Source organism: Mirounga leonina, unplaced genomic scaffold (assembly GCF_011800145.1).
Source record: "Mirounga leonina isolate KUSES-001 unplaced genomic scaffold, KU_Mleo_1.0 Mir_201, whole genome shotgun sequence".
Lineage (NCBI taxonomy): Eukaryota > Metazoa > Chordata > Mammalia > Carnivora > Phocidae > Mirounga > Mirounga leonina.
In genome coordinates this window covers 31,486,428-31,512,378 of record NW_023270504.1, presented here as the reverse complement: position 1 = coordinate 31,512,378, position 25,951 = coordinate 31,486,428, and the positions used below count along the sequence as shown (strand labels likewise).

At 47.7% G+C, this 25,951-nt stretch overlaps 1 protein-coding gene across 3 annotated transcripts in view; it reads left to right on the top strand.

The window, feature by feature from the left end:
• Positions 1-23,731, top strand: part of ADA2 (adenosine deaminase 2) — a 27,750-nt gene extending 4,019 nt beyond the window's left edge. For 2 of the 3 annotated variants that reach the window (XM_035028549.1, XM_035028550.1), the window contains exons 3-10: positions 2,339-2,564; positions 3,803-4,013; positions 14,002-14,129; positions 15,818-15,908; positions 17,047-17,155; positions 20,558-20,715; positions 21,696-21,898; positions 22,134-22,233. In XM_035028549.1, the coding sequence (XP_034884440.1) occupies positions 2,339-2,564; positions 3,803-4,013; positions 14,002-14,129; positions 15,818-15,908; positions 17,047-17,155; positions 20,558-20,715; positions 21,696-21,898; positions 22,134-22,233 (1,226 nt within the window). Of the gene's footprint in view, positions 1-2,338; positions 2,565-3,802; positions 4,014-14,001; positions 14,130-15,817; positions 15,909-17,046; positions 17,156-20,557; positions 20,716-21,695; positions 21,899-22,133 lie in introns of all 3 variants that reach the window. The other variant, XM_035028548.1, reaches the window with a different exon arrangement.
• The last annotated feature ends 2,220 nt before the right edge of the window (positions 23,732-25,951 follow it).

The following is a 25,951-nucleotide window of genomic DNA, read 5'->3' as shown; positions in this document are numbered from 1 at the left end:
ATGACCTGAGCCGAAGGCAGTCGCTCAACCAACTGAGCCACCCAGGCGCCCCTGGAGCTGGTGTTCTAAAGGGAGCTGTGAGGAGCACGTGGCTGGTTCAGCCCGTAGAGCGTGCAACTCTTTTTTTTTTTTTTAAGCCTAAGAGTGACAAGTAAATGCCATGTGAAATCCTGATTTATTTATTTTTACTTTTTTAAAGATTTTATTTATTTATTTGACACACAGAGAGATAGAGAATACTAGCAGGGGGAGCAGCAGGAGAGGGAGAAACAGGCTCCCCGCGGGGCAGGGAGCCCGATGCGGGACTCGATCCCAAGACCCTGGGATCATGACCTGAGCTGAAAGCAGATGCTTAAACAACTGAGCCACCCAGGCGTCCCCAGCGTGCAACTCTTGATCTCAGGGTTGTGAGTTCAAGCCCCATATTGGGTGGGGAGCCTACTTTAAAAAATAATGATAAATAAAATAAAAATAAATAAATGGAGGGGCGAGAATCCCACTCTACACCTTTGTTCTTCCTTGGCAAACTGGGAAGGGCGTGGTCCAAAGTGGCTGCTGGTTTACCCTGGAAACCAAAAGCCCTGCTTGGGAGGGGACTCTGCCTCAGAGAGACAGGAGGGAGTGGGGGCTGGGCATTACCGTCTTCCCTGAGGAAGCGGATATATCCGCACGCAAGGGAGTATCTGGGCCCAATAGGACCTACTGCTCCCTTCACGTCTTTTCTCCCATCTGCCTCTTCTGCCCTTTCTCAGTGGCTAAGGTACCCAACAGGGTATGGTATGAGTGAGCATCTTGTATAAACGCATTTCTAGTATGGTATGTCTATAGTATATTTACATTTTTTTTTTTTTTAAGATTTTATTTATTTGAGAAAAATAAGATTTTATTTGTGCGCGTGAGAGAGCACAAGCAGTGGAGAGGAAGAAGCAGGCTGCCCATCAAGCAGGGAACATGATGCGGAGCTCAATCCCAGGACCCTGGGATCATGACCTGAGCTGAAGGCAGATGTTTAATCAACTGAGCCACCCAAGTGCCCCAGTATATTTATATTTCTATGAATAATAAAATAATTACAATCCTGCACATGCAAATAGCAGTTTGCAGCTTACAAGGGCTTTTCTTTTCTTTTTTTAAAGATTTGTTTAGGTGTGCCTGGGTGGCTCAGTCTGTTAAGCATCTGCCTTCAGCTCAGGTCATGATCCCAGGGTCCTGGGATTGATCGCCTCATTGGGTTCCCTGCTCTGCAGGGAGTCTGCCTGTCCCTCTCCCTCTGCTCCTCTCCCTCCCCCGTGCTCATTTGTGCACATGCTCTCTCTCTCTGCCTCAAATAAATAAATGAATCTTTATTTGTTTGAGAGAGAAAGCACGCACGCATGTGTATGAGTGTGGGGAGGGGCAGAGGGAGAGAATTGCAAGCAGACTCCCTGCTGAGCACAGAGCCCAATGTGGGGTTCCATCTCACCACCCCATGAGATCATGACCTGAGCTGAAACCAAGAGTTGGACGCTTAACCAGCTGAGCTATCTAGGCACCCCAAGGGCTTTTCTGTACCTCTTTTATTTTAATGTTATAAATAAAGAGACTAAACAAAAAAACTGTCAAGTTGATAAAGTAACCTCTCCACTTGATGGAGAACATAAGGTTTAGACAGGGTGACCTGCCAAAGCTCACACAGCTGGGACCCCTAAGCAGCCAGTGTCAAGGCCAGGTGCTAAGATGGAGCAAGAAGAGCAGAGGGACAGTGTATACTGTGCCTTGAGGAGCTCGGTAGTTGAAATTGGTGTCAGCTCTGAAAGAAGCATGGGGCATTGAAGGCAAACCTGTGGGCCAGGAGCTGCCTAGATGCTGGCTGGAAGCAGGGAATGCAAAGGTGGTGTGTCGGGCGTTGGGGAGCAGGCTGAGAGGATCAGGACCAGGTGGGGGCAGGGGCTGAGGCTCCTTCCTATTACAACCTTTCACGCAGTGTTGGGTGGTGAGATGGAGTCCAACTTGAACCCCAGTCTTCTGAATCCAAGCCTGATGCTCCCCTGCCCCATCGGGCTGCCTCTCTTGAATGAGGTCACCATGCTTCTTACTGGCGAGGGAAGCTCCCTTCCTACACCAGAGCAGGGAAGGCTGTGGCCTGTCCAGGAAGACAAAGGCACACAGAGGCCTGGAAGGTCTTTGCGCCAGAGTGGGGATGGTGCATCGTGGGCATTTCCAAGGAACTCTGCCAGATAGACATCCTTGTGCTTCTCACTTCTTGTCCAGCTACACTGTCCTCACGGTCCCTGTGCCCTGGAATGTGGACTTCACCTCTTTTGCTTCACTCTCACCCCCATCCTTCTTCCCTTTCCAGGGGCTGCCTTACATGTCCATGACTTCGGCATCCTGAGCATGAACTGGCTGGTGAAAAATGTCACCTATAGGCCCCACTGCCACTTCTGTATCACCCCGAAGGGGGCCCTGAAGTTCAAATTTGCTTATCCAACACCCCCCACCCCAATGCCAGCAGAGTGTTCAGAGTGGGTTTTGCTGGAGAAATATCGAAAGGAGATGCAGAACGTCACTGAGTTTGACAACGGGTGAGTGTGGCTGGGAAGGGATGTGTCTCCTCCATTATAAGTAGTGGGTGGTGTGCAGGTGTGTCTTCCTTGGTACAAACCCATATATGCAAATCTGGCCTTAAAAAAACTCAGGAGGCTTTTTCTTTTAACTTTACAAGATACTTTGCTTCACAAAAGCATTCAAATAGCAAGTTGCTGGTTCAGTTAAAATCCAATTTGATCTGTAAGAGGTATTAACAGTAACACTGTTGTTGCATCAGATGAAATTTGTCTAAATGCTTGATATCAGAAAGATGAAAAGCTCCCAGCTCCTGGAATAATGACAGTGCATTTGTGGGTGAAACACCTTGAAAACATGATGGAGCAACTTCCTAACACACTTGTAAAGTGATATTATAAGTAATAACTCTTTTCATCATAGAACCATCTATAGAGTGCTTTTGTGAGCTTACTTCCCTTTACGAATAAGAAACATGAAGCTCAGCACAGTTAAGGAAGCTGCCCAAGGCCACACAGCTAGTATGTGGCTACTCAGGGGCGAAGCCTGGGTCATGTAGTCCCCGTATTTCCATCATACCTCCTGTATTAGCTTGCTGGGGCTGCCATAACAGAATACTACAGACCAGGTGGCTTAAACAGTAGAAATTTATTTTCTCACTGGTTTGGAAGCTAGACGTTCAAGATCAAGATCCTGGCAAGTTTGGTCTCTCCTGAGGCCTCCGTCCTTGGCTTACAGACAGTGTGTCCTCACATGGCCTTTCCTCTGTGTGTGTGTGCATTCCTGGTGTCCCTGACACCAGTCCTATTCTATGTCGGCCCCACCCTTATGACCTCATTTAACCTTAATTACCACCGGAAAGGCCCTATCTCCAAATATAGTCATATTGAGGGTGAGGACTTCAACATATGGATTTTAGGGGGATACAGTTTGGTGCATAACGCCGCTCGAAGAGAGCTTGGTCTAGGATGTAAGTACAGTGGGGTCAGACTGGCTAAGCATATGGAGGGGGTAGGAGAGCCTGGTTGGTGGGAACATCCCGCCTGAGCTGGGTCCTGAGGAGCACAAAGTGGGTCTCATGGAGGGGCCTCCACCAGAGAACCCAGTGTGCTTCCCCTGGCTTCTCATCATTGTTCACTGTGATGCATCTGGGTTTGCTTCTGGCGGGAGAAGCAAGGTGGGCAGGAATCCTGCAGGCACCTGAAGGTGATGGCTTGAAACACAGCTCCTCAATTTACCCCCTTTGTGTCCTGAACAGACTGCTAAAGAATTTCACTCTGATGACTGAGAACCCCGATGTGGATTATGCAAACCAAAATATTGTCTGGTCCAAGTTTCAAACGATCTTCTTCACAATCTCTGGCCTTGTCCACTATGCACCAGTGTTCAGAGACTATGTCTTCCAGGCCCTGGAGGAGTTCTACCAGGACAATGTGTTCTACCTAGAGCTCAGAGCCATGCTGTTCCCGGTGAGCCCACCTCTTTCCTCTGCTCTGGCTTGACTTTCAGATCTCACCCTGTAGGTCTTCACAGGCTCCCCACCCTTGTACTGGTATAGGACTGGATGCTGGTTTTATCCCAAATGGGACATGTGTCTTTCCAGGGGCCCCCATGAGCGAGGAAACCTGCACTGTACTTGGCTGGTCCCTGCAAAACTAAACATCCACCTTGTACCCCCTTCTCTCATGACCCCCACTTCTCACCTCCTGGATATACTGTGCCTCCTGGATGCTCAGGGTTCCCTGGCCTTGGACTCTGAGCAGTGCCTCATGCCTGGACCTTTCTTGACCTGTCTCCTTTCATATCAAAATTTAGCTTCTCAGAGTCTCTCAAGACTATGCTGTTGGTCTTGGGACAGCTGATGGATCTGGTGAATGGATCACCCTGGTAGCACTGGGGAAAACGGATTACAGTGTGAGGGTTGCCCAGACTGAGCAAGGTGGGGATGGAGGCTGGGAGAGCAGGGAAAAGCAGGTGTGAGATGACAAGGCCAGGGGGGACAGGAGCAACGAGGGGGAAGAGATGTGCAATGTGCTGAAGGAGGACTCTAGAGGTCTTTCTGACTGACCATGTGGGGGTGGCCACTATGGCGACTGGCTGGCGTTGGACTTGAGTTGAGTTAACTGGTGGTGACATTGATGGAGATGAGGAAGTAAGAGGAGGAGAAGGATGGGGAGGGAGAATAGAAATTTTGGTTTTTTTTTTTATTTTTTATTTTATTCATTTATTTGACAGGGAGAGACACAGCGAGAGAGGGAACAGAAGCAGGGGGAGAGAGAGGGAGAAGCAGGCCTCCCGCAGAGCAGGGAGCCCGACGCAGGGCTCGATACCGGGACCCTGGGATCATGACCTGAGCCGAAGCAGATGCTTAACGACTGAGCCACCCAGGTGCCCCAAGAAATTTTTGTTCTGAACCTGTAGAGTTGGAGGTGTCTATGAGACAGCCCTATGAAGATGTCTAGGAAGTGGTTGAATATGTGACTTTGGAGCCCAGAGGACAGTTCTAGCCTGGAAACAGATATTTGACATCTGTCTGCAGAAAGGTAATCCTTAAAACTGTCAGAGGGATGAGGTTCCCATAGAAGCTGTGAGTTGGAAAGAGGAGCGGGCCAAGAAAGGGGCCCTGCAAACAGAAATAGGATAGAAAATTCACAAAATGGGCTGAGGAGGAGCCATTATAGAAGGAGAGAGTGAGGATGGTCTCCCCGTTAGGGGACGCCTTATTGAGGAGAGAGCCCCAGGTGATCAGATACTCCTGGACCATTCCTTTGGGATATCTGTTGGACAAAACTTCCCTGAAGTTTTCTGGGAGGGATTTGGGTGTTGTGGGAGTGGGCAGGATTTCTGAATGTTCCATTTGGTGGGCTCACAAAGAGTTTGAGCTGGTTGACGATTTTAAGTGGCTTGGAGAACATGACCTTTGTGTAGAGCTCTCCCCTATATTGTATCCTAACTAGTCTGCTTATTCATTGAAATATTTGTTGAGCATACCAATGCCTTGGTGAATGACCTTCAAGTTTGTGGCAAGGCCCACAGGGTGGCATCATTTTGGCTTTGTTACCATATTCCATGGTCTTTATACGCTCAGAAATGTTATTCTTTGTACACTCAGAAGTGATAGAACTCCAGACTGAAACATATTGACCAAATTCATAAGAGATAGAAGTATAAATAAGAAAGTCAGAACGCGGGCGCCTGGGTGGCTCAGATGGTTGAGGTCTCCCTTCGGCTCAGGTCATGATCCCAGCGTCCTGGGATCGAGTCCCGCATTGGGCTCCCTGCTTGGCGGGGAGCCTGCTTCTCCCTCTGCCTCTCTCCTCTCTCTCTCTCTCATGAATAAATAAATAAAATCTTTAAAAAAAAAAAAAAAAGAAAGTCAGAATGCTGGTTTTTGGAGAAAACTATTAGACCAGACACTATTACGTTTCTTGACTGGGAAGTTCTCTCTCCTTGAAGGCAAATCTTAGCCTTTCCTGAAGCCAAGTTATAGCCAGAAGGATGTTGGTGAGCCAGAGCCCTAAAAAGCCCTGTCACTGGGCTCTGAGAATTTAAGAGTCCGTAACAGTGTACTTAATCTTTGGAAAATCTGATGAAAATTATCCCCTTTCTCGGGGGAGTGGGGGTGGGGGGAGGGGAATGCTACGATAAATTGCCTTTACTGAAGACAATGTTTCCACATGTATCCATATGTATCTATGAAAAATTTTATGAAACAACGCAGTGTACAGAGGTTCTGATATTTTTGTATTCTAAAAAATTTTTTAATTCTTGTTGGGATTCCTAAACTTATTTTACTACCCCCAGTTTGATCTCAAGTGTTCAAGGACCCACCCTCTGATGAAGGATACACCTGTCCCAAGAACCAGTAATTCTAGTTTGTGGGTCAGGGCTCCCTTTCCCTCCATCTGAGACCAAGGTTCCTCAAGGCTCAACTCTCAGGACCGACCCACCTTTCCCCTTAGATATGTTAATACCCTTCTTGAGGTTAGCTCAAGGCAGGCCCTGGAGGGTCCTGAAGCGTTCTAAGAGTTGGCTCTCAGCTAAGGGTGCTTATCTCCCTCAGGATCTGCCTGCTTGTTTGGTAGTTAAAGCTCTGAGTATAGTTCTTGGGCAATGGGGCTGACCTTTGTCCTCCAGTAGAGCTTTCAGCAGTTTTGTAGATAAGACTGGACACAAATGATCCTTTTACAGGAAGCGAGGGTCCATCCACCTATTAAGAGAAGAATTTCTAGGTGCACCTGGGTGGCTCAGTTGCTTAAGCATCTGCCTTTGGCCCAGGTCATGGTCCCAGGGTCCTGGGATCGAGCCCCACATCGGGCTCCCTGCTTGGCTGGAGGCCTGCTTCTCCCTCTCCCTCTGCTGTTCCCCCTGCTTGTGCTCTCTCTGTGTCAAATAAATAAAATCTTAAAAAAAAAAAAAAAAAAAGAATTTCTAAAAGAGATGAGCTGGCATTGGGCCTAGCCTATGTGAGGTGGGAGAAATTGCACTTCCTAGAACAATCTATTCCCATGATTTGGCCTGGAAAATCCTTTTCTCCCCAAGCATGGGCTCCATCCCATCTAAGCCAGTCCTCCTCTTGGTTCCACTGAAACTGGTTCGTAGGTCCGCCAACCCCTCCTTCACCCCTGACCCAGGACTGTGACAGTCCACATCTCCGCCTTTGTCTCCTGGTAATGTGGATTTCCAGCACCCAGTATTTGTTGCGTCTTTATTTATGTCAGATTGTGAGATATTTCAGACTGCCACCACATCGACACTGCCGAGAGGCACCAGTAGTGATAATCATGCTTGTTGATGGTGGTCCTCAAACTTGGCTGTTCATATGAATAATCTGGAGGTGCTCTTTAAAATTCATGTTTGGGCCCCACCTTCCAGGATTCTAATTCTGTGCTCTTGGGTAGGGTCAGGAAGCTGCAAAATTAACTAGCCTCTTCCCCTCCTCCCAGTGATTCTAATGCAGATGATCTGACCCAGACCACACTTGGAGCGAGGGCCTTCTTCGCCTTGACCTTTCCAAAGCACTTGAGCTGCATAGCAAGCTTGCGTTTTACCGACATGGAAACTGAGGCTTGGGAAGGTCAGAGAGCTCGACCAAGATCACATTGGTGGTAAGGACTGGATAGAGGCCAGGGTGCTGGATTTTATGAGCATTGAGGAAGCCATGCTTGATCAATCTCAAAGGGAGCTGCTGGAGGGGCATCCGGCTTCGAGTCTCGTCCTTCCGGAGGGGAAAGAGGGCCCCTAGGACTGGCCGAGCTGATGCTTCACCCAGAGTGGTGCCCAGAGGTCGCTTCCTGTTGCGCAATCCTGGCGGCTTTCTCGGTGTGGAGCCTGGGGGAGGTAGCCCATCAATCCTGGCAGAGCCCTGGGCGCCTTAGGGGGCGGAGGGGAGAGGAGGGAGGGGGAAATCACGGCTTTGGGTCTTGGTCGCTGTGAGGGCTGTGACTTTCATCTCGAGCCCGGCAGGGAAGCATTTAGGGAAGATGCTGAGAAGCTGGAGGGAACACAGTAGTCTCTGGTTCCATCCCTCCCCTTTTCCGGCGGGGCTCTTTCCTTCTTACTCCGCTGAGGAGTGGGCTCCGGGGCATCCCGCTTGGGGACCCTGCCTCGCTGCTAACCTCTTGTCCCACTCTGCCCACCCCCCACCCCCCTAGAAGGTGGAGGGCTGCTGGGATTTGGGATTCTGGAGAGGCTGAGGGGGATGGGATTTGACCATTTGTTCTGCTCTGACCCTGGAACAAAGGCCTCTTGCAATAGAGAGTCTATGCCTTAATGCCCCCCATTAGCCAGAGTCGGGGAGCCATCAGCACATTAACAACTAAAAACCGACTGCACGGGAATTCTTTTGCTGAGCCGCACAACCTCCCCCTTCTTGCTTGTGGGGCTAATTCAGGGCCTGGGATGATGTTGATGGACTATCCTGGTTGCTCAGCCTCCTATTGTGTTACTAATGCTTGATAACAAAGGCTACTTGCCTTTAGCAACAGTTGCTAGGCGGGTCTTATCTCCCGGGCTCCAGTCCCTTCCCCCACGGCCAGAATCGGAGGCCCAGGCTGGGTCCGGCCAGTCTTCTGAGTGGAGCTCTTCAAAGACCCCAGAGGATTATCAACAGGGCATTGCCCTGCTGGCACTTCCTGACAGGAGATCTTAGGAGGGAGACACATCAGTGGCAGAGAGAACCCACGATGGTCGTTTCCAGACGTTTTCTTGGATGCTGTCACTTGTATAACCAACGCTCCCTGGGCTTCGCCTACCCACTCCCAACGCCAGGGTTTTTCCTGGATTCTTGGCAGATCCTCCATTGAAAATTCCACCTGGCTCGTTGCTGAAGTGACCATTGTCTGATGTTACTGGTGTAACTCTGCGAGAATACTGACAAACAAGGTTGGGGGGACCCTCTTAACTGCTCCCCTTACCCTACTTATCCTGCTATGCTGTAATCAAGCTGTTTACTTGTCTGTCAAGTCCACAAAAATGGTAGCTCTTAGCCCTAGCTGTACATTGTACCTTAGAATCACCTGGGGAGGTTAAAATAAAAACAACCAGCTTCTACCCCAGAGATTCTGATTTAATTAGTCTGGGATGAGACCCAGGCATCTCCCTCTCCCTAGGTGATTCTAATGTGCAGCCAGAGCTGAGACGCTGAGACCCCTACCTGCCACTGGAGTATAAAGGTAAAAGACAGGGGCTGCTGACAGGACACACTCAGGGTCAGCAAGATTCTGTAACTCGGCAGATCCCTCAGCCCCTCACTCCCACTGTGCAATAGGACTGAGTTTCTTGACCTTTCTCAGCCTCAAAATCCTCATTTGTAAAATGAGAACTACCTGATAGTGTGGTTTTGAAGATTAAAGGAGATTATGACATAAGGCTCTTGGCATTGCCTGACACATAATAGAAGCTCAGTTAATGCATGTTAAATGCATGGTGCTCGAGTGGCATTGCGAGTTAGAAATTGTGAGTCCTGGCTTCTGGTCTGATACAAACTAATTGTGTGACCTTGAGCACCTGTCTGCTTTCACATTTCCCTTCGGTTCCTTCCAGCTTCAAAATTCTATAATTCCATGATATCATAGACAATAAAACTTTGTGATCTTGTGTAAATAGCCAACTTTATAGTTTCACAGTTAAAAACTATAATGAAAATGGAGATAGTCTACATTGAATCCAGTGTTTTCAACTCAAGGGGGCTTATTACATGGATATAGCAGCTTTTGTATTACATAGTCTTAGATAAATGACTGACACCACCTACTTGTACTTAATAATTGTTAAATTCTTAGATATTAACTCATCTTCCTAGGATAACTGCAGAACTTTGAGTCATTTTTCTACATCCGGTAATAAGATTGGTAATAATAACATTGTTATTAATATTTATCATTTCTTTTTTTTATGTTTTCATTTATCTTTTAAAGTAATCTCTACACCCATCGGGGGGCTCGAACTCATGACCCCGAGATCAAGAGTCACAGGCTCTTCCGGCTGCACCAGCCAGGCGCCCTAACAGTTATCATTTCTGAGTGCTTTACAAATATTAACTCATTTGATCCTTGCAGTGACCCTGGGAGGTGTGATTGACTGGGGCAGAACATACCTCCCCTGGGAGCCGGAACCCAGAAGGCTGCCCAGAACCCCCTAACCAGCTGAGAACTTTCCTTAAATGCTTGGCTTCACAGCAGTGTTCTAACCAGTAGTGGAATGGCTGTGAGGCTGTGAGGAGTTGCAGGTCTCCCCGTGAAAAGGGTCTCTTGCTCCTTGAAATGGGGGTGCTCTTGAGCGTTCAGATCCTATCCTAGGTGCTTCCATAAAGCCTGCAGTTTCTTGGCCAGGGGCCAGAGGCCCAGGAGCACAAGACAGGGGCAGCCCCGGTGGTGATTTACTGAGGCACCAAGAGACAGGGCTCTGACATCTGCAGCCCCAGGGACCAGATTCCATCTTTGTGGCTCTCCACGCTATGGGAACTGGCAGTGGGATTGGAACCCTGCAAGGCAGGAGTCCCAGATTCTCCCACAGTAAGTACTGGAGTGATAGAATTGATGGAACTCCGACCATATGCAAGCCCCCATCATGCCTCTGTGTCATTTGCATATCTGTACATACTTGCTTAATATGCCAAGGATGATCTTTGAGGCAGAATTGTCATTTGTTTTTTGTTTTTTTTTAAGGTTCTTTTGTTTCCCTTCTGTTCCGCTGGCACTGCTCTACTGACCACCCCTCCCAGTGTCCGACTATCCGTCCCTTCTCTAAAACATGCCGCCTGGGGCTTAGTACTTTTGAAACTGCTAGTGGACAATGCTCTTCTTAAGTTAACGCTTTTTTTTTTTTTTTTTTTAAGTTAACGCTTATTTGTGGAGCTCCTACTCTGCTGCTATAGGAGGGGAGGTGGGAAGATCCAAAGGAGCTGGACCCTACCGTTGGTGGTTTAGAATCCGGTTGGTGTGTCTGGGCGGGGGACTCAGTAATGACACAGCAGTCAAGGCCTGGGGAAGAATTCTGTTCTTCCCTTCTGCAAATCAGCTGCGGAATGCCGAGACAACTTCAAGTATCAATTCTGGGTTGGCTTAATGCATTGTTCTCAAACTTGGACACTCAAAAATTTTGGAGGATCCCAAAGAACTTTTGTTTATATGGATTATATCTACTATATCCTGTATAATCCAGCCTGTATTAGAAATTAAAACAGAAAATTTCAAAACACAAGACTGCACAAGCACACAATCCATTATTTGTTAGAGCAATATTTGTCACACATGATGCAACTTCTGGAAAATTCTGTATACTCATGAGAGAATGAGAATGAAAAAGACAAATAACGTCTTAAAATTTTTATGAGGAGAGTTTTTGATTTTGCAGACTGCCTGGAAAAGTCTAGGGGATCCATAGGGGTTCCCTTACCACAGGTTGAGTACTGCTGGGGTACAGGATATTGGTTCTTTTGGCATCAAAGTTGTGAAGATTCTAACAGAGCACCTGGAAGTCTGTTGAAGCCTTGATCAATGACAGGAATTCTCCTTTAAAAAAATCCTTGGTAAAGGGGCGCCTGGGTGGCTCAGTTGGTTAAGCGACTGCCTTCGGCTCAGGTCATGATCCTGGAGTCCTGGGATCGAGTCCCATATCGGGCTCCTTGCTCGGCAGGGGGTCTGCTTCTCCCTCTGACCCTCCCCCCTCTCATGTGCTCTCTCTCTCATTCTCTCTCTCAAATAAATAAAATAAAAAATCTTAAAAAAAAAAAAATCCTTGGTAAAGTAGGAGAGGATGAAAGTAACTTTCCTTTACCCTCTTAAGGTTCGGTTTTGGGAGCCTGCAAATTAAACTGACAAAAGACCCATTAACAGGAGAAAAGGCATACACATTGTATTTGATGTTAATATTTAATTTTTGGGTGCATGGAGGCCTTTGTAGAAAAAAGTGAAGACCCAGAGAAGTGGGTAGGCCAGGTGCTTATATACTGTTCTAACCAGTGATGATAAATTATGGAGAAATGATGATACAAAGGAAAAGGGGTTTAGGTTTCTGGGGCAGTAAATTGTGGGGAGGGAAATATATGGGGGAAACTCATAAAAGATAAGGGTTACGTTACTAAGGTTTGCTTGTGCAGACCCGTGGCAGTGCTGACCTTCTGTCTCCAGTGATAAGCCTTGTTCTCCTGGTGTGGGAGATGGAAGGGGGAGCACCTTCACCGACAGTTTATGTCCTGCTTGTAGGCAGATAGGAAGAGGGCAAAGAGCTCTGTCTGGTGTTTGCTGCTTAATTGCCTTCCACTCAAAATAATCGTTATGCAAAAGTAGCATATTTTAGGGTGGCATGTTCTAATCCCCTTCAGTAAAAATAATAGTAGTAACCGGCTATACTAGATACTGAGTTAGCAGTTTCTAAGATTGTCTCCTCTGGAAAGTTCTGGCAGCTTTAAAGTTCAGTAAGCCTGAGCATGTCCAATCCTGGGCCAAGCAGTCAGAGAAGACTCACCTGCCAGTGCTGAGCCCCGTTGGCTGAGGCAGCCTTATGGGGGATCGCATGAGAGGCCAGGCTTCAATGGGGCAGCAGCAAAGGAAACTGAAGAGCCAAGGCCAATGGGCCCAAGAGAAGGGGCCAGAAAGAGCTGCCTATTCACCCCACTTCCCCCAACCCAGGCTGCAGAACAGGACCTCCGGAGGTGAAAGAGCCACGAGGCTGCTCTGTGGGACTGAGGAGAAGAGGGTGCTGGGGAGGCTGCCCCGGGACCGAAGGCAATATCTCCGGGGTGCAGCTAGGAGGGACAGGGTAGGCCCCCTGGGCCGGTGAGAGCACGCAAGTGACTGGCGGGGAAATGAGAAGAGCTTCCTGCACACGACCAGCTCCAGGATATAAGAGCTGACCCGAGGGAGGGAAAAGGATTTCTCTCCTTCAGGTGGTGACCGAGCTCGCGGCTCCCATTCTGCCTCTGCCCTTCAGCCTCCACTCCCTGACCCTGCAGCTCTGGCTCTGTGTGGCGCTGCTGCTCCCTACACAGGACTAGCAATGCTTTAGCCAGGGGGGCCGGCACAGAGCAGCCTCCTTGGGCCCAGTTTCAATGCCATGCCCCCCACCCCCCCCGAAAGCTTCTCTGACCCTATCCAGTTAAAAGGAACCCTCTTTTCCTTGGAGGTCCTGTAAACCTCTGTTTAGCACTTAATTCTTCCTGCTTTATATCATAAACATGAATAGAGCCTGTCTCCACTAAATCGGGAACTCCTTAAGGGCAGGCATCTTGTCTTACCAGCATTTGTCTACCCCTTCCAGGGCCTAGCCTGGTTCCTTGCACACGGCAGGTTTTTAAATGATGTTCATGGAAATAACTTATGCATATCATTTCTTTCCATCCTTCCTTGCCCCACAATCTCTTTGGAAACTCCTACATCCGGTCCTGAGCCTGAGCTGCCACTTTTTGCAGAGCTGAGAGCTGACCCAGTGATAGGAGAGGGCAGAGGTTGCTGCAGAGGATGTGCCCACTCCAACCCTCTGGCCTCTCACGGCAGGCTTGGTGTGGCCCAACCTGCAAAGAGGGGACCTCTTTATACCCATTCCTTCTCCTTTGCCTTAGCCACTGTCCGTTGCTGGCTCTTGTCACTGCCCCTAACCATGTCCACCTCAGGGGACATCCCACCTAGGGGTGGGAAAGCGGGGCGTTGAAGTGGGTCCTCTCCCCCGCTGACTGTTCTTCATTCATTACACAAAGGCCTATTGAGCATCTACCATGTGCCAGGCACTGTTCTAGGTACAGGGACCCAGCAATGAATGAGACAGGCAGACAGCCAGCTTTGTGGTGTTCAAGAGCATTATCCCAGATAGGACTAGAACTTCTGATAAATGTCAGAGGCTGTTGAAGGCATTGGGCAAGGAAATTGCAAAGTCTAACATGGTTTTAGAGATTATTGGCAACGGGAATGAAGTTTCACTCACCTCTGATGTCTGATCATGACCATGCTTCCTTCTCAGGTGTATGAACTGAATGGGACCATCCATAGCCAAGAGTGGTCAGTGAGGACTTACAGAGAAGTGGCTTCTTTGTTTGCGAAAGAGCATCCTGGGTTTATTGGAATCAAACTCATTTATTCGGATCACAGGTGAGAGAGAATATGGCTGAAGCTGCAGGACTTGGGAGAATGGGTGGGCTGCGGGCAGAGCCACTAGGAAGGGAGGGGAGGAGAGGGAGAAAGAGGGAGGCTGAGAGGCTGGCATCAGAGACCTACCCCCAGGGCCAAAGAGCCATGGGCTCAGCGGGTACATTCGCAAATGGGTGCAAACATCTACCTCTAAAGTCACTTCTAGTTTGAATCTTTGCAACTAAGTTGAAATGAAGAACTGTAGCAAATTTCCAGATAATTCTAGGCCCTGGCCCATGTTGGCCTGGGTGACTCAGTTATGGATATGTTTTTGCCTGTATGTTCAGGTAACTGGCTCATTTCCTTGTTTGAATTGGGCCCTGGGGTTCTGCCTGATGTGTGCTGTGGGTGGCTGTGTGCAAGGCCTTGCCTGGTGACCCGGCCCTGAGTGACAGCTATCTCAGAGTCCGTGTGTGGACACCCCACAGGATGATGTATGTGGGACCTGGTAGTGTGAACAAGGACCCACTCTTCCCTCAAACAAGCACAGAAAGCTTTATAGCTTAATTTTCCTTCTGATTGTACGGAAGGACAGCTCTCTCCTCCTGTCAAAGGGCAGCCAGTCTAAAGCCTGTGACCCATCCACAGGGCTGGAGATGCGGGGGCAGCAATCAGATGGGGATCACACTGAGTCAGGGCTTGGAGGGTGGGGGGGCAGCTCCTTCATTTGCTCAGCCTACCCTAGAAGCTGGACTCCGGAGGGCAGTCAGACTCCGCCCCGCCTCATCACTGCTGAATCCCCTTCCCTCCTTGTGAGGGCTTGGGGGGACCCCACAGGAGCAGGGGTCCATCCCTGTGTGCTAGGCAGCTGGGATGGAGCTGGAACGCTGGGGCCCCACTGGTTCCCCTCAGAGGCTCCCTGGGAGTCAGCGGTGGGAGGGTGTGAGGGCTGGGCTGCAGTTGGTCAGTGCTCCGTGTTCCCTTGGAGCTCTGTAGGAGAGGGAGTGAGCACTATGGGGGAAGGTGGCAGGAGAAATTTAGGCCCCCAGAACTGAGGAACAGTGAGCCAGCTGCTGTGCAAAGACCTTTGTCCTGTCACAGAGTTGTAGCAGACTTTTCCCTTCGGTGCTTCTGTTGTCATGCTGTTTGCCTCATCCCTATCTCGGACTTGAACAGAGAGGGTGTGGAGAGAAGACAGTTCGCTTATATGGTTTCTGGAGTGCCCAGGGCCTTGCTGATTGAACGGGGGGCAGAGGACATAGCGTTGCCAGGCCCAGCTGACCGGACAGGGACCTGAGTGATCTGCTGCATTCCCTAGGTGCCCAGTGACCAGAGAGCTGGGCTCTGTACTGCACCCACTTCTGGGAGCCACCTTCTCACGGATGCAGGGCAAGTTTTGGACGAGGCCTCTTTGCTTCATCCAAATGTAGATAAATGATGCGTATCCCATGGGTCTCCCTTCCTCACTTGTTTTCAGACACTGTGGGTCTTTCTGGAGCCAGCCAGAGTCCTCGATAGGGTTGGATTTGGGCGAAACAGCTCACAGATGTAGCCACTGGTAGGGATCACAAGAGCAGGCCGGGGTCATGTGGGCAGTGGGGAGGGGCTGCTGAGGACCCCCCAGGTGCTGGCGGAGCCACTCCAGGGTACACAGCACCACCAACGCCAAGTCACGCTGTCGCCCCTGCTTCTCTCTGTCTCTCTCACAGAATAAAAAATGTGTCCTTCATCGTGAAATCCGTCCAAACAGCCGTGATGCTTCGAGCCATGTTCCCCAGGATGGTGTCAGGGTTTGACCTGGTAACGACTGTGCACGACGAAGCTGTCTGAGAGTGGGGTCCCACAGGCAGCTCCTCCTGAAGGCCTTGGCGGCTCCCACGGAAATCCTCCGCAGAGGCGCAGGCCTGGCCAGAGTTTAGCGCTGGCCTTCTCTGGGGGCCTGCAGGAGGATGGCAGTCACAAGAGAAAGGGGTGCAATAAGGGCCAGAAGGCTGAAAGGGGGAGTTCCAGAATAAGGAGAATTCAAGGAGGTTGGGCAGTAATGGTGGGCTTACTCCCATTCCCCTGCCCTCCGCCCTCTTTCTAGCCCACGTTGCCCACCCACAGCTGGCTCTTAAAACTGTAGCACATTGGGGGGGGGGTATGTGTGTCCTGGAAGCAGAGATGGGGCTAATCCTGGGCAAAACTGTCCCCTGCCCCTCCACCAAATCAAAGCCAGCCAGGGCACACTTCCCAGATGACAGCTCATCAATCGCATTAAGGAAGCTAAATTAATTTGAACTAACTGGCTGAAAGGCACTCCTGACTCCCTTTTATAGAATCTGTACATTTTACCTGAGTCTGTGCTTAAGCTCTTATTTTCAGACCATCCAGAGCTCAAAGGGGTAGATTTCAAAGGCTCATTTTGTTTGGACCTGGGATGGCCTCCTAGGATCCCTGGGGGTTGCTCAAAGGGTCTGGCCTCTCCTGAAAGGGGCAGAAGGCCCCCTCATCCCACCTTTTCCATCTGTGTGCAGCACTGAAAAGGGGGCTGAGAAGGAGCACCTCTAGTATAGAGCTTCCAGAACAGTCCCTACAAGGACTGTAATGGACAAGTCCCGAGGGAAATTGGGGTTGGAAGGGGGATAGGCAGTTGTTCAAAGGGATCTACTCACAAGCTCCAACTCTCTTTCAAGCCTGCACTCCATTCTACTACATTGAATATCCGTATTTGGCTTATTATAAAAATGTGTCATTGATTGTCCCCCACCCCCAACAAATTAAAATAGGCGTCCTGAAGGAGGTACCTTTTTATCCTAAGGCACCCTTACTCTTGGCACACAGCTACAAAACCCTGGGGGTATGTGTGGTTTAGTTTGAAAAGCATAATTTTGTTGTAGTGACAGCTGAGGCATGGACCAAGCAGATGGCTCCATGTCCTCTCCTCTGTGTTCTGCAGGTGGGGCGTGAGGACACTGGCCACTCCTTGTATGACTACAGGGAGGCTTTGATGATTCCCACCTTGCATGGCGTTAAACTGCCTTACTTTTTCCATGCTGGAGAGACAGGTGAGCCATATGGAGACAAGCAGGACAAAGGAGGTGATCAATAGGAGGGCTCCTCATCATCATTCAAGAGAACTGATAGGATCCTGGGGCAGTATTAAAACTGTTGATAGTCCTTTTATGACACTTGTCCATTTCATATGCATTATTTCGCTTAATCCTGATGGCAACCCTTGGAGAAGGAATAGCAATGATAATAACAGTATCTGGCACTTTACATATTTCTTTTCTTTCTTTTTTTTTTTTTTTAAAGATTTTATTTATCTGTTTGACAGAGAGAGAGCACAAGCAGGGAGAGCAGCAGGCAGAGGGAGAGGGTGAGGGAGAGGGAAAAGCAGACCCCCTGCAGAGCAGGGAGCCTGACACGGGACTCCATCCCAGGAACCTGGGATCATGACCTGAGCCAAAGGCAGACGCTTAACCTACTGAGCCATCCAGGCGCCCCACATATATTATTTCTAATTCTCACCCCAGTCCTGCTAGGAAGGTGTTTTTATCCCTATTTTATTTTATTTAAAAGATTTTTTTATTTATTTGGGGGGAGGGGCAGAGGGAGAGAGAATCTCAAGCTGACTCCCCGTTAAATGTGGAGCTGGACACCAGGCTCAATCTCAAGACCCTGAGATCATGACCTGAGCTGAAATCAAGAGTTGGATGCTTACCCAACTGAGCCACCCAGGCACCCTTCTTCCCATTTTATAGTTGAAGAGCCCAAGTCTCCAAACATAGAGTGGTTAGTCCAAGGGCAAGGAGCTAGTCATTAGTGAAGCTTGAATTTGAGCCCTTTCTGATGATCTCCATTTTATAATGCACAAATTATGCTTAAAGAGATTAATTCACCTGTCCAAAGTCATACACGGGTTAAGTGATAGAAGAGGGACTAGAACCAGGACTGCTCTAACAGCTAGGAGGCTCTGTCCACACTCACCAGGTGCTGAAGAGGAGACCCCACCCAGCTCAAGCAGGCCTGCTGCTATTGTTTCTGAAATGCCATTAGCCTAGCCACATCTTTGTTCCCCTAAGCTCACTCCACAGGCTCATAGGTCATCTCTCAGACCTTCTCATATTACAGTCCTTAAAATGTGTAAACCTTAAGCAAAAGGAGTCCCAGATCATGGCTGCAATTTCAGGTCAAAATGAAGATACCAGGAGGAAAGCTTGCTGCTGCATCCCACCGGGTGTCCCTGAGTACCTTAGGCACCTGTCATCCTTAGAAGACCAAGGAGATAAGTGAAGAGCAGTGGGGGCTTGAATTTCACAACCAAGTTCAAACCAACTCTCAGAGGAAGGGTCCATGTACATTAATCTCTTTTTTCCTGACATTTCAAGTCATTTTGAGTCCAATTTAGATCAAAGTTGTTCTAGGAGATTTGAAGAATTGTTTTGGGGGGATGGGATTAAGGGGGAGGGGTTGTTAACCTTGAAGAACTTGTGGTCTAGTTGGGAAAATCATACTTACCTGTGTGAAATCATTTCAACAGTATGAAACACCGTAACAGGATCTAACCACATTCTAAGATGCATGGCCCTAGGAGAGGATTTTGCCAGGAGCTGGGTATTTAATACCCAAGAGTCATGTTCTTTTTTTTTTTTTTTTTTAAGACTTCATCCACTTATTTGACAGAGAGAAACACAGCGAAAGAGGGAACACAAGCAGGGGGAGTGGGAGAGGGAGAAGCAGACTCCCTGTGGAGCAGGGAGCCTGATGTGGGGCTCGATCCCAGGACTCTGGGATCATGACCTGAGCCGAAGGCAGGCGCCTAACGACTGAGCCATCCAGGCGCCCGAGTCATGTTCTTATTTTTAAAAAGGAAGAGGGGTGCCTGGGTGCCTCAAGCGGTTAAGTGTCTGCCTTCAGCTCAGGTCATGATCCCAGGGTCCTGGGATCAAGCCCCACGTTGGGCTCCCCGCTCAGCGGGAGCCTGCTTCTCGCTCTCCCTCTGCCACTCCCCCTGCTCGTGTGTTCTCTCTCTCTCTCTCAAATAAATAAAATCTTTAAATGAAATGAAAAGGAAGAGATCTGGGGTGCCTGGGTGGCTCAGTCAGTTAAGCGTCTGCCTTTGGCTCAGGTCATGATCCTGGAGTCCCAGGATCGAGTCCTGCCTCGGGCTCCCTGCTCAGTGGGCAGGGAGTCTGCTTCTCCCTCTCCCTCTGTTCCTCCCCCTGCTCATGCTCACTCTCTCTCTCATATAAATAAATAAAATATTAAATAAATAAATAGGGAGCGATCTTTGAAAAGAAAGTTCTAGATTGGAAACCAGTGAAAATCCACCTGAAACACATACCCTAACCAGCAGTGGGAATTCTGGGGTTTTATTCCTAACAGAAAAGGGGAATTTTCATACTTTAAATATAGATCAGTTAGGATGCTTTTGGCTGCCAGGGATGGAATACACACATTTAATAGGTTGTTATTTTTTTTAAGATTTTATTTATTTGACAGGAAGACAGCGAGAGAGGGAATACAAGCAGGGGGAGTGGGAGAGGGAGAAGCAGGCTTCCTGCGGAGCAGGGAGCCCAATGCAGGGCTTGATCCCAGGACCCTGAGATCATAACCTGAGCAGAAGGCAGATGCTTAAGTGACTGAGCCACCCAGGTGCCCCAAGATCATCTATTATTTTACATAATAAGTGACCTCTGCTGTCCTCATCAAGTCCAGAGTTTCACCTTATTTGGTTGTCAGGTAGTCAAATTACATTCAGGTGTAACCAATTCAATGAAGCAAAAGACAAGATATTTCCTCCAGGGCATCTCCTTTTATCAGGAAGGAAGCCAAAGAGCTCCCCACAAATAACCTTCCAGACCAGCATTAGGACCATCCTAGCTGCAAGGGAAGCTGGGAGAGTCAGGACCTTTTATTTTCACCCTCCAAAGAACGTCCTGCCAGCAAGGAAGATACAGTGGGGGTGGCTGGTAAATAGGCAGGCAACAGTATCTGCCACCATTTTGTGCTGGTCATTGTGATCTTGCAATTGATGTTGCAGTTGATATTGTTGAAGATATAAATTGAGTAAGTACACACAAGTAATTATATTGAGAGAGTTTGCAACACACTGTTGTAAAAATAATAAAATTCCCAGAAAATAGCTCTGGAAACAAACAAAAAATGGAAAGAAAGAATATAGACTGTGGAGTCAGATAGACCAAGGTTTGAAACCCAGTCTTACTACTTAACTGAATATGTTCCTTCAATTTATAAAGCCTGTATAAGTTTCAACTTCTTCATCTGTTACATACATACATACATAAAATAAAGGCTTGCCATACCTTTCGTTAGCATTGTTACAAGGAAAATGCGTATGTGTGTGAATGTTTGTGTGTGAATGTTCTTTGATCTGGAGCCTTTATCTGAGGATGGTCTTTGGGCCAGATCCATCTGAGTGAAGACTATCCCTTTTTCCCCAGACTGGCAGGGTACTTCCATAGACAGAAACCTTCTGGATGCTCTACTACTGAACTCTACCAGGATTGGCCATGGATTTGCTTTGACCAAACACCCAGCAGTCTGGGCTGACTCCTGGAAGAAGAACATCCCCATAGAAGTCTGTCCCATCTCCAACCAGGTATGCGTGATCCATGCAACCAACCCTCCAATCTCAGCCTCTGTTCTGATTTCCCAAACTTTTTCCTGTATAATTTCTTTTTTAATATTTTTTATTTATTTGACAGAGAGAGACACAGTGAGAGAGGGAACACAAGCAAGGGGAGTGGGAGGGGGAGAAGCAGGCTTCCCTCCGAGCAGGGAGCCCGATGCGGGGCTCAATCATAGGACCCTGGGATCATGACCTGAGCCGAAGGCAGACGCTTAACGACTGAGCCACCCAGGCACCCTACTGTATAATTTCTTGCTCCTTAGCTCACTTATTTTCTATATTCCTCCACTGTCTCACTCCCATTAATAATTATTTAGGAATGACCCCTTGCCTAACACATTCATAACAATGAGGCAGCAGTGAGGGTCCCCAGTGGGGTAGAATTTGGGGCAAAGCGATAGACAAAGCTAAAGGGACAGTAAGGAAGACCAGTGGAGTGGGAGGGGCCATTGGATACTGCTGTTCCCACAGATGCTTGGGGTTCTTTGTGCACCTGCCTGTCTTGCTCTGTTCAGGAGAGCTGCTCTGAGCCGGACCAAGAGAGACCAAATGTTTGTGCTTGTGAAGAAACTTGGAGAAAATTAGGAAGAGTACAGGACTGGCTCTATTCCTGTGTTGTACCCAGAAGTCATCCTAATGTTCAGTGGTGATGAAGATAAGAAAGGAGCTCGTTAGGGCGCCTGGGTGGCTCAGATGGTTAAGCATCTGCCTTCGGCTCAGGTCATGATCCCAGGGTCCTGGGATCGAGTCCCGCATCGGGCTCCCTGCTCCTTGGGAGCCTGCTTCTCCCTCTGCCTCTCTCTCTCTCTCTGTCTCTCATGGATAAATAAAAATAAAAAAAATCTTTAAAAAAAAAGAAAGGAACTGGTTATGCTCATGGTCTTGCCTCTCTTGTGACAACTCTTTTTATGGGTCAGAGTTTGTCTTTCTCCTTTGCCTCTTATTGGCAGGTTCTGAAACTGGTGTCTGACTTGAGAAACCACCCTGCCGCTGTTCTGATGGCCACTGGGTACCCCATGGTGATCAGCTCTGATGACCCAGCTGTCTTTGGTGCCAAAGGTTTATCCTATGATTTCTATGAGGCCTTCATGGGCATTGGGGGAATGGCGGCCGATCTGAGGACACTCAAACAGCTGGCCATGAACTCTATCAAGTGAGTATCCTGTGTACTTCCCAGATCCCCAACTCCCTCTTCCATCCCACAACTTGTGTTTATCTCTCTTAGAGTTTGGGGGCAGAAGCCTGGAAGGTTTCTGTGTGTTTTCTCCACGTCGCCTCGGTTTCATTATTGCTCTTGGACTGGGGAGCAATGTGCCCTGCAAGCATCTGAGATCCCCTCACCTGTTCCCCAACCCTTTCTCCTGACCTGAGTGCCTTTTCTCCTGCAGGTTCAGCACCTTGTTGGATATTGATAAAAAGGCTGCCATGAAAACCTGGGAGGAGAGATGGAATATGTTTGTAGCCGACCTGGCAAGGAGGCCAAAGTGAGAAGCTAGCCGTTTATTACCCTAGTCCTCTGCTCCTCTCTGCAAGCTGTTCTCACCTTCCATCAATCATGCTTGAACCCACTCCAGTGTAGTTGGTACCTCCATTTCTTCATCAGAACTAACCTCATGAAGGTCATCAATGGCCTCCACATTGCTTGACCTCTCAGAAACACTTAAACAGTCTACCAAACTCATCTTTTTGAAATATCCTTTTCTCTCAACCTCAGTGACATCAACTCTTTTGGTTTCCTCCTTTCTCTCTGGCCATTGCTTCCGGGGTCCCTTTTCCAGATGCTCTTCTCTATCAGATCTCTGTGTTGCATTTCCTCAGGGCTTAGTTTTGCCTCTCCTCTGTTCATGTCTCTGCTTCTCTCCTCTTCTCTCTCACTCTATAGTCTTTTCCTAGGTAGTCTCATCCACTCCTTTGCTTTTAAATACCATTTATTTGCTGATGATTACCAATTTATTTATTCATTTGGAAGGTTCACAGGAATCTCAAAACGTACTATGTGCAATTCTGAACTCAATCTCTTCCCTTTCAACCTTTTCCTGATCTTTCTCATCTTGGTAAATGGCATCTCCATCCATTCCACCCAGTTGCTCTACGTAGAATTTTTCAGTGAAATTCTTGATACTGCTCTCTCCCCTGTTCCCTACATCAAAATGTATCTTGAATCCTCCATGCCTCTCTATCTACATTGCTATTGGCTGAGTTCAAGCCACTATCACTTCTTGTCTGAGTTACAATAGCTTCTTAATTGATCTCTCCTTTCTTCTCTTTGCCTTCCTCATTTCATTTTTCACAGAGCAATGACTTTTCAAAAATTAAATCAGGTTACTCCATTGCTTACAACTCAGTGCACTTAGAAAAACCCAAATGTTTCAACAGGGCATATAGCATCCTATTTAACCTGGATCCCTTCCAGCATCATTCTACCCCGGTCTCCTCTAGTGTACCAGATTCTGGCCACACTGGTCCTTTGTTTCTCAAATATCCCAAACTCTATGCTTCATCAGTCTTTTCTCATTCTCTCTGCCTGGGATATTCTTTCTTTCCACTTTTATCTAACTGACTCCTGTTTACCCTTCAGGTTTCACCTTTAATGTCACTGTCTCAGAAGTTTCCTAGACCCCTAACCTGTTAATATCTCTCATGGCACCTTGCTTTTTTCCTTCATGACTCTTATCATAATTTGTAATTATATATTTATTTCTCTGTTTATGGTCTCCCTCCACCAGAGTGTAAGCTCCATGTGGGCAGGTACTAATGATTGTTTCCTGTACACTGTGAACCCAGAGCCTAGCTCCATGCCCCAAACCTAGTCAGTACTGAATAAAAGATTTGTTAAATGATTGGATATAATATTGAGCTGGTTGCTGAAGCAGGAGGGAACAGAGCAGAGTCTCCTCAAAGAAAAGACCTCATGTGATCCAATTCTGGCTCCTAGCCTGTTCTTCAGGAAAAGGAAGGCAAGAAGCCAGCCCTGTCTTTACTTGACTAAAGGAAGAGAAGGAGGGTCAAAGAATTCCTTAGAAGTTGCAGGTGGATTCAAGTGTCCTCATCCATCACCCATCACCTGCACCTGAGCTCAAAGGCAGCAGCCAACACTCTCTCCATTAGTAGTTTATCACTGTTTGGTTCATGACGCTGGAAAAAGTCTTGCTGATTAGGGGTCCTCAACCACAGGCTGGCACCCAGATGGAACGGTCTTTGATTTATTGCCTTAGCCAATCCCAGGAGATAGTACATAGGTCCCAACTCAGCTGACTTTTTATTTAATAAATGGTGAAAATGGAACTTAGCAGAATGGACTTCTGTAGCAAGTTGTCATGACTACAGGGGTCTCCCAGGAGTGTAAGGTCTCTGACCTGGACTTGGTGTGATCTCTGATTTGGCAAATTAAACCAGCTACTAGTCTTGTCTTCATGCCTGGTTCAATAGGCTGAGTCCTAGCAGAGAACTAGAAACATCAACAGAACCAGATGTTAAGTTAGGAAGATCTGGGAAACAGGTTCTAGCCCCCTTGGAACTAAGTAATATTTCTGCCAGGAGTTGAGTCATTAAATCTGATTTCACTTATTCCTCCTGTAGGACTTCCCAGAAGGTACCCTGACATATGTTTTTTGGGAAAACTTGTGTGTTAATTGAATTTTTGTAAATGAAATCATGCTGCACCTGGGGCCTTGCTATTTATTTAAAGGAAATCTGAAGCAAAGCTCTTCTGTTAAAACATATTTTGTAATTTGAATTATGTAGTCTATATTTATTTATTTATTGGAATAAGGTTAAATGCTTTTTCCTTCTTTGTCAGGTGAATTGTCTGGCCTGGAAAATCCTAATGGCCAGGGACACCAAGAGTCCCTGACTTGCCAGGCTTATTGTACAAGTCCCCATTATCTGGCCCATGATGAATGCCCTGGTCCAGCCCCCTCCTCCTGGGTCCTGGAGCTTTTCATCAGTTGGCACAGCTCCCAGGGAAGGGCAGGGAGACTTCTCAAAATTCAAACTGAGGGAATGTTGTTGGAGATGCAAATCATCCTGTTTCCCAGCAGGTGAGAGTTTGGGACCCAGCCTTAGGGAAAACCATGGAACATATTTCTTTTTATCTCGAAATAATGTGAAACCTTCAGAAAAGTTGCAAGAATAGTACAAAGAACTCTAACATACTCCTTGTCTAGGTTCCCCAATTATTGACATTTTACAACATTTGCTATACCCTTCTCTCTGTATATATATATCTGTATCTCTTTCAGTGTCTGCGTAATAGATCCTATTTTTTCTAACCAATTGAGACTTAAGATACCATTATGACCCATTGCTCGTAAACACCGCAGTGCACATTTACTAACGACAGTGTCATTCTCCTGTGTAATCACAGTATAACCACCCAAAGCAGGAAATTAACATTGATAAGATACTACCATCTGGCCCTGGCCCTTCCAGGCATATTTCTTTTCTGTCCCAGAACCCAACCCAGGATCACATATTGCACTTAGTTATACTCTCTCTTGTGTCTCACTGTGGAACAGTTCTTCAGTCTTTCCTTGTCTTTTGTGACCTTGACCTTTTTGAAAAGTACAAAAAATTATTTGGTGGAGTATGTCTCATTTCAAGTCTGTGTAATGTTTCCTTGTGAAGAGATTCCAGTTTATACATTTTCAGGGGGAAGGCCTCAGAAGTGATGCTTTGTCCTTCTCAGTGCAACACATCCGAGGGCACATGGATCAGGGCCTGTGGAGGTGGTCTGCACCAGCAAACAACAAACAGCTGCTGAAATTTCAGCCTGTTGTGAAACCAACAGTGGTCTGAAACTGATCTTTGTGGGAGTTTTTTTTATAACTTTTTTTTTAAATGTAAGCTCTATCTATCACTAGGGTTCATGGATTCTGATTCTATTCAATGGACTATACTCGAACACTATCGTTATTTCTTTTAAGATGCTCACACTGTTCCAGATTTGGCCATGGGAACTCTGTTAAACTGGCTCCTGTGACTCTGATAAAATCTTTTTTTTAAAGATTTTATTTATTTATTTGACAGAGAGAGACATAGCGAGAGAGGGGAAATGGGAGAGGAAGAAGCAGGCTTCCCATGGAGCAGGGAGCCCAATGTGGGGCTCAATCCCAGGGCCCTGGGATCATGACCTGAGTCAAAGGCAGACGCCCAACGACTGAGCCACCCAGGCGCCCCGACTCTGATAAATTCTTATAATTTTTTG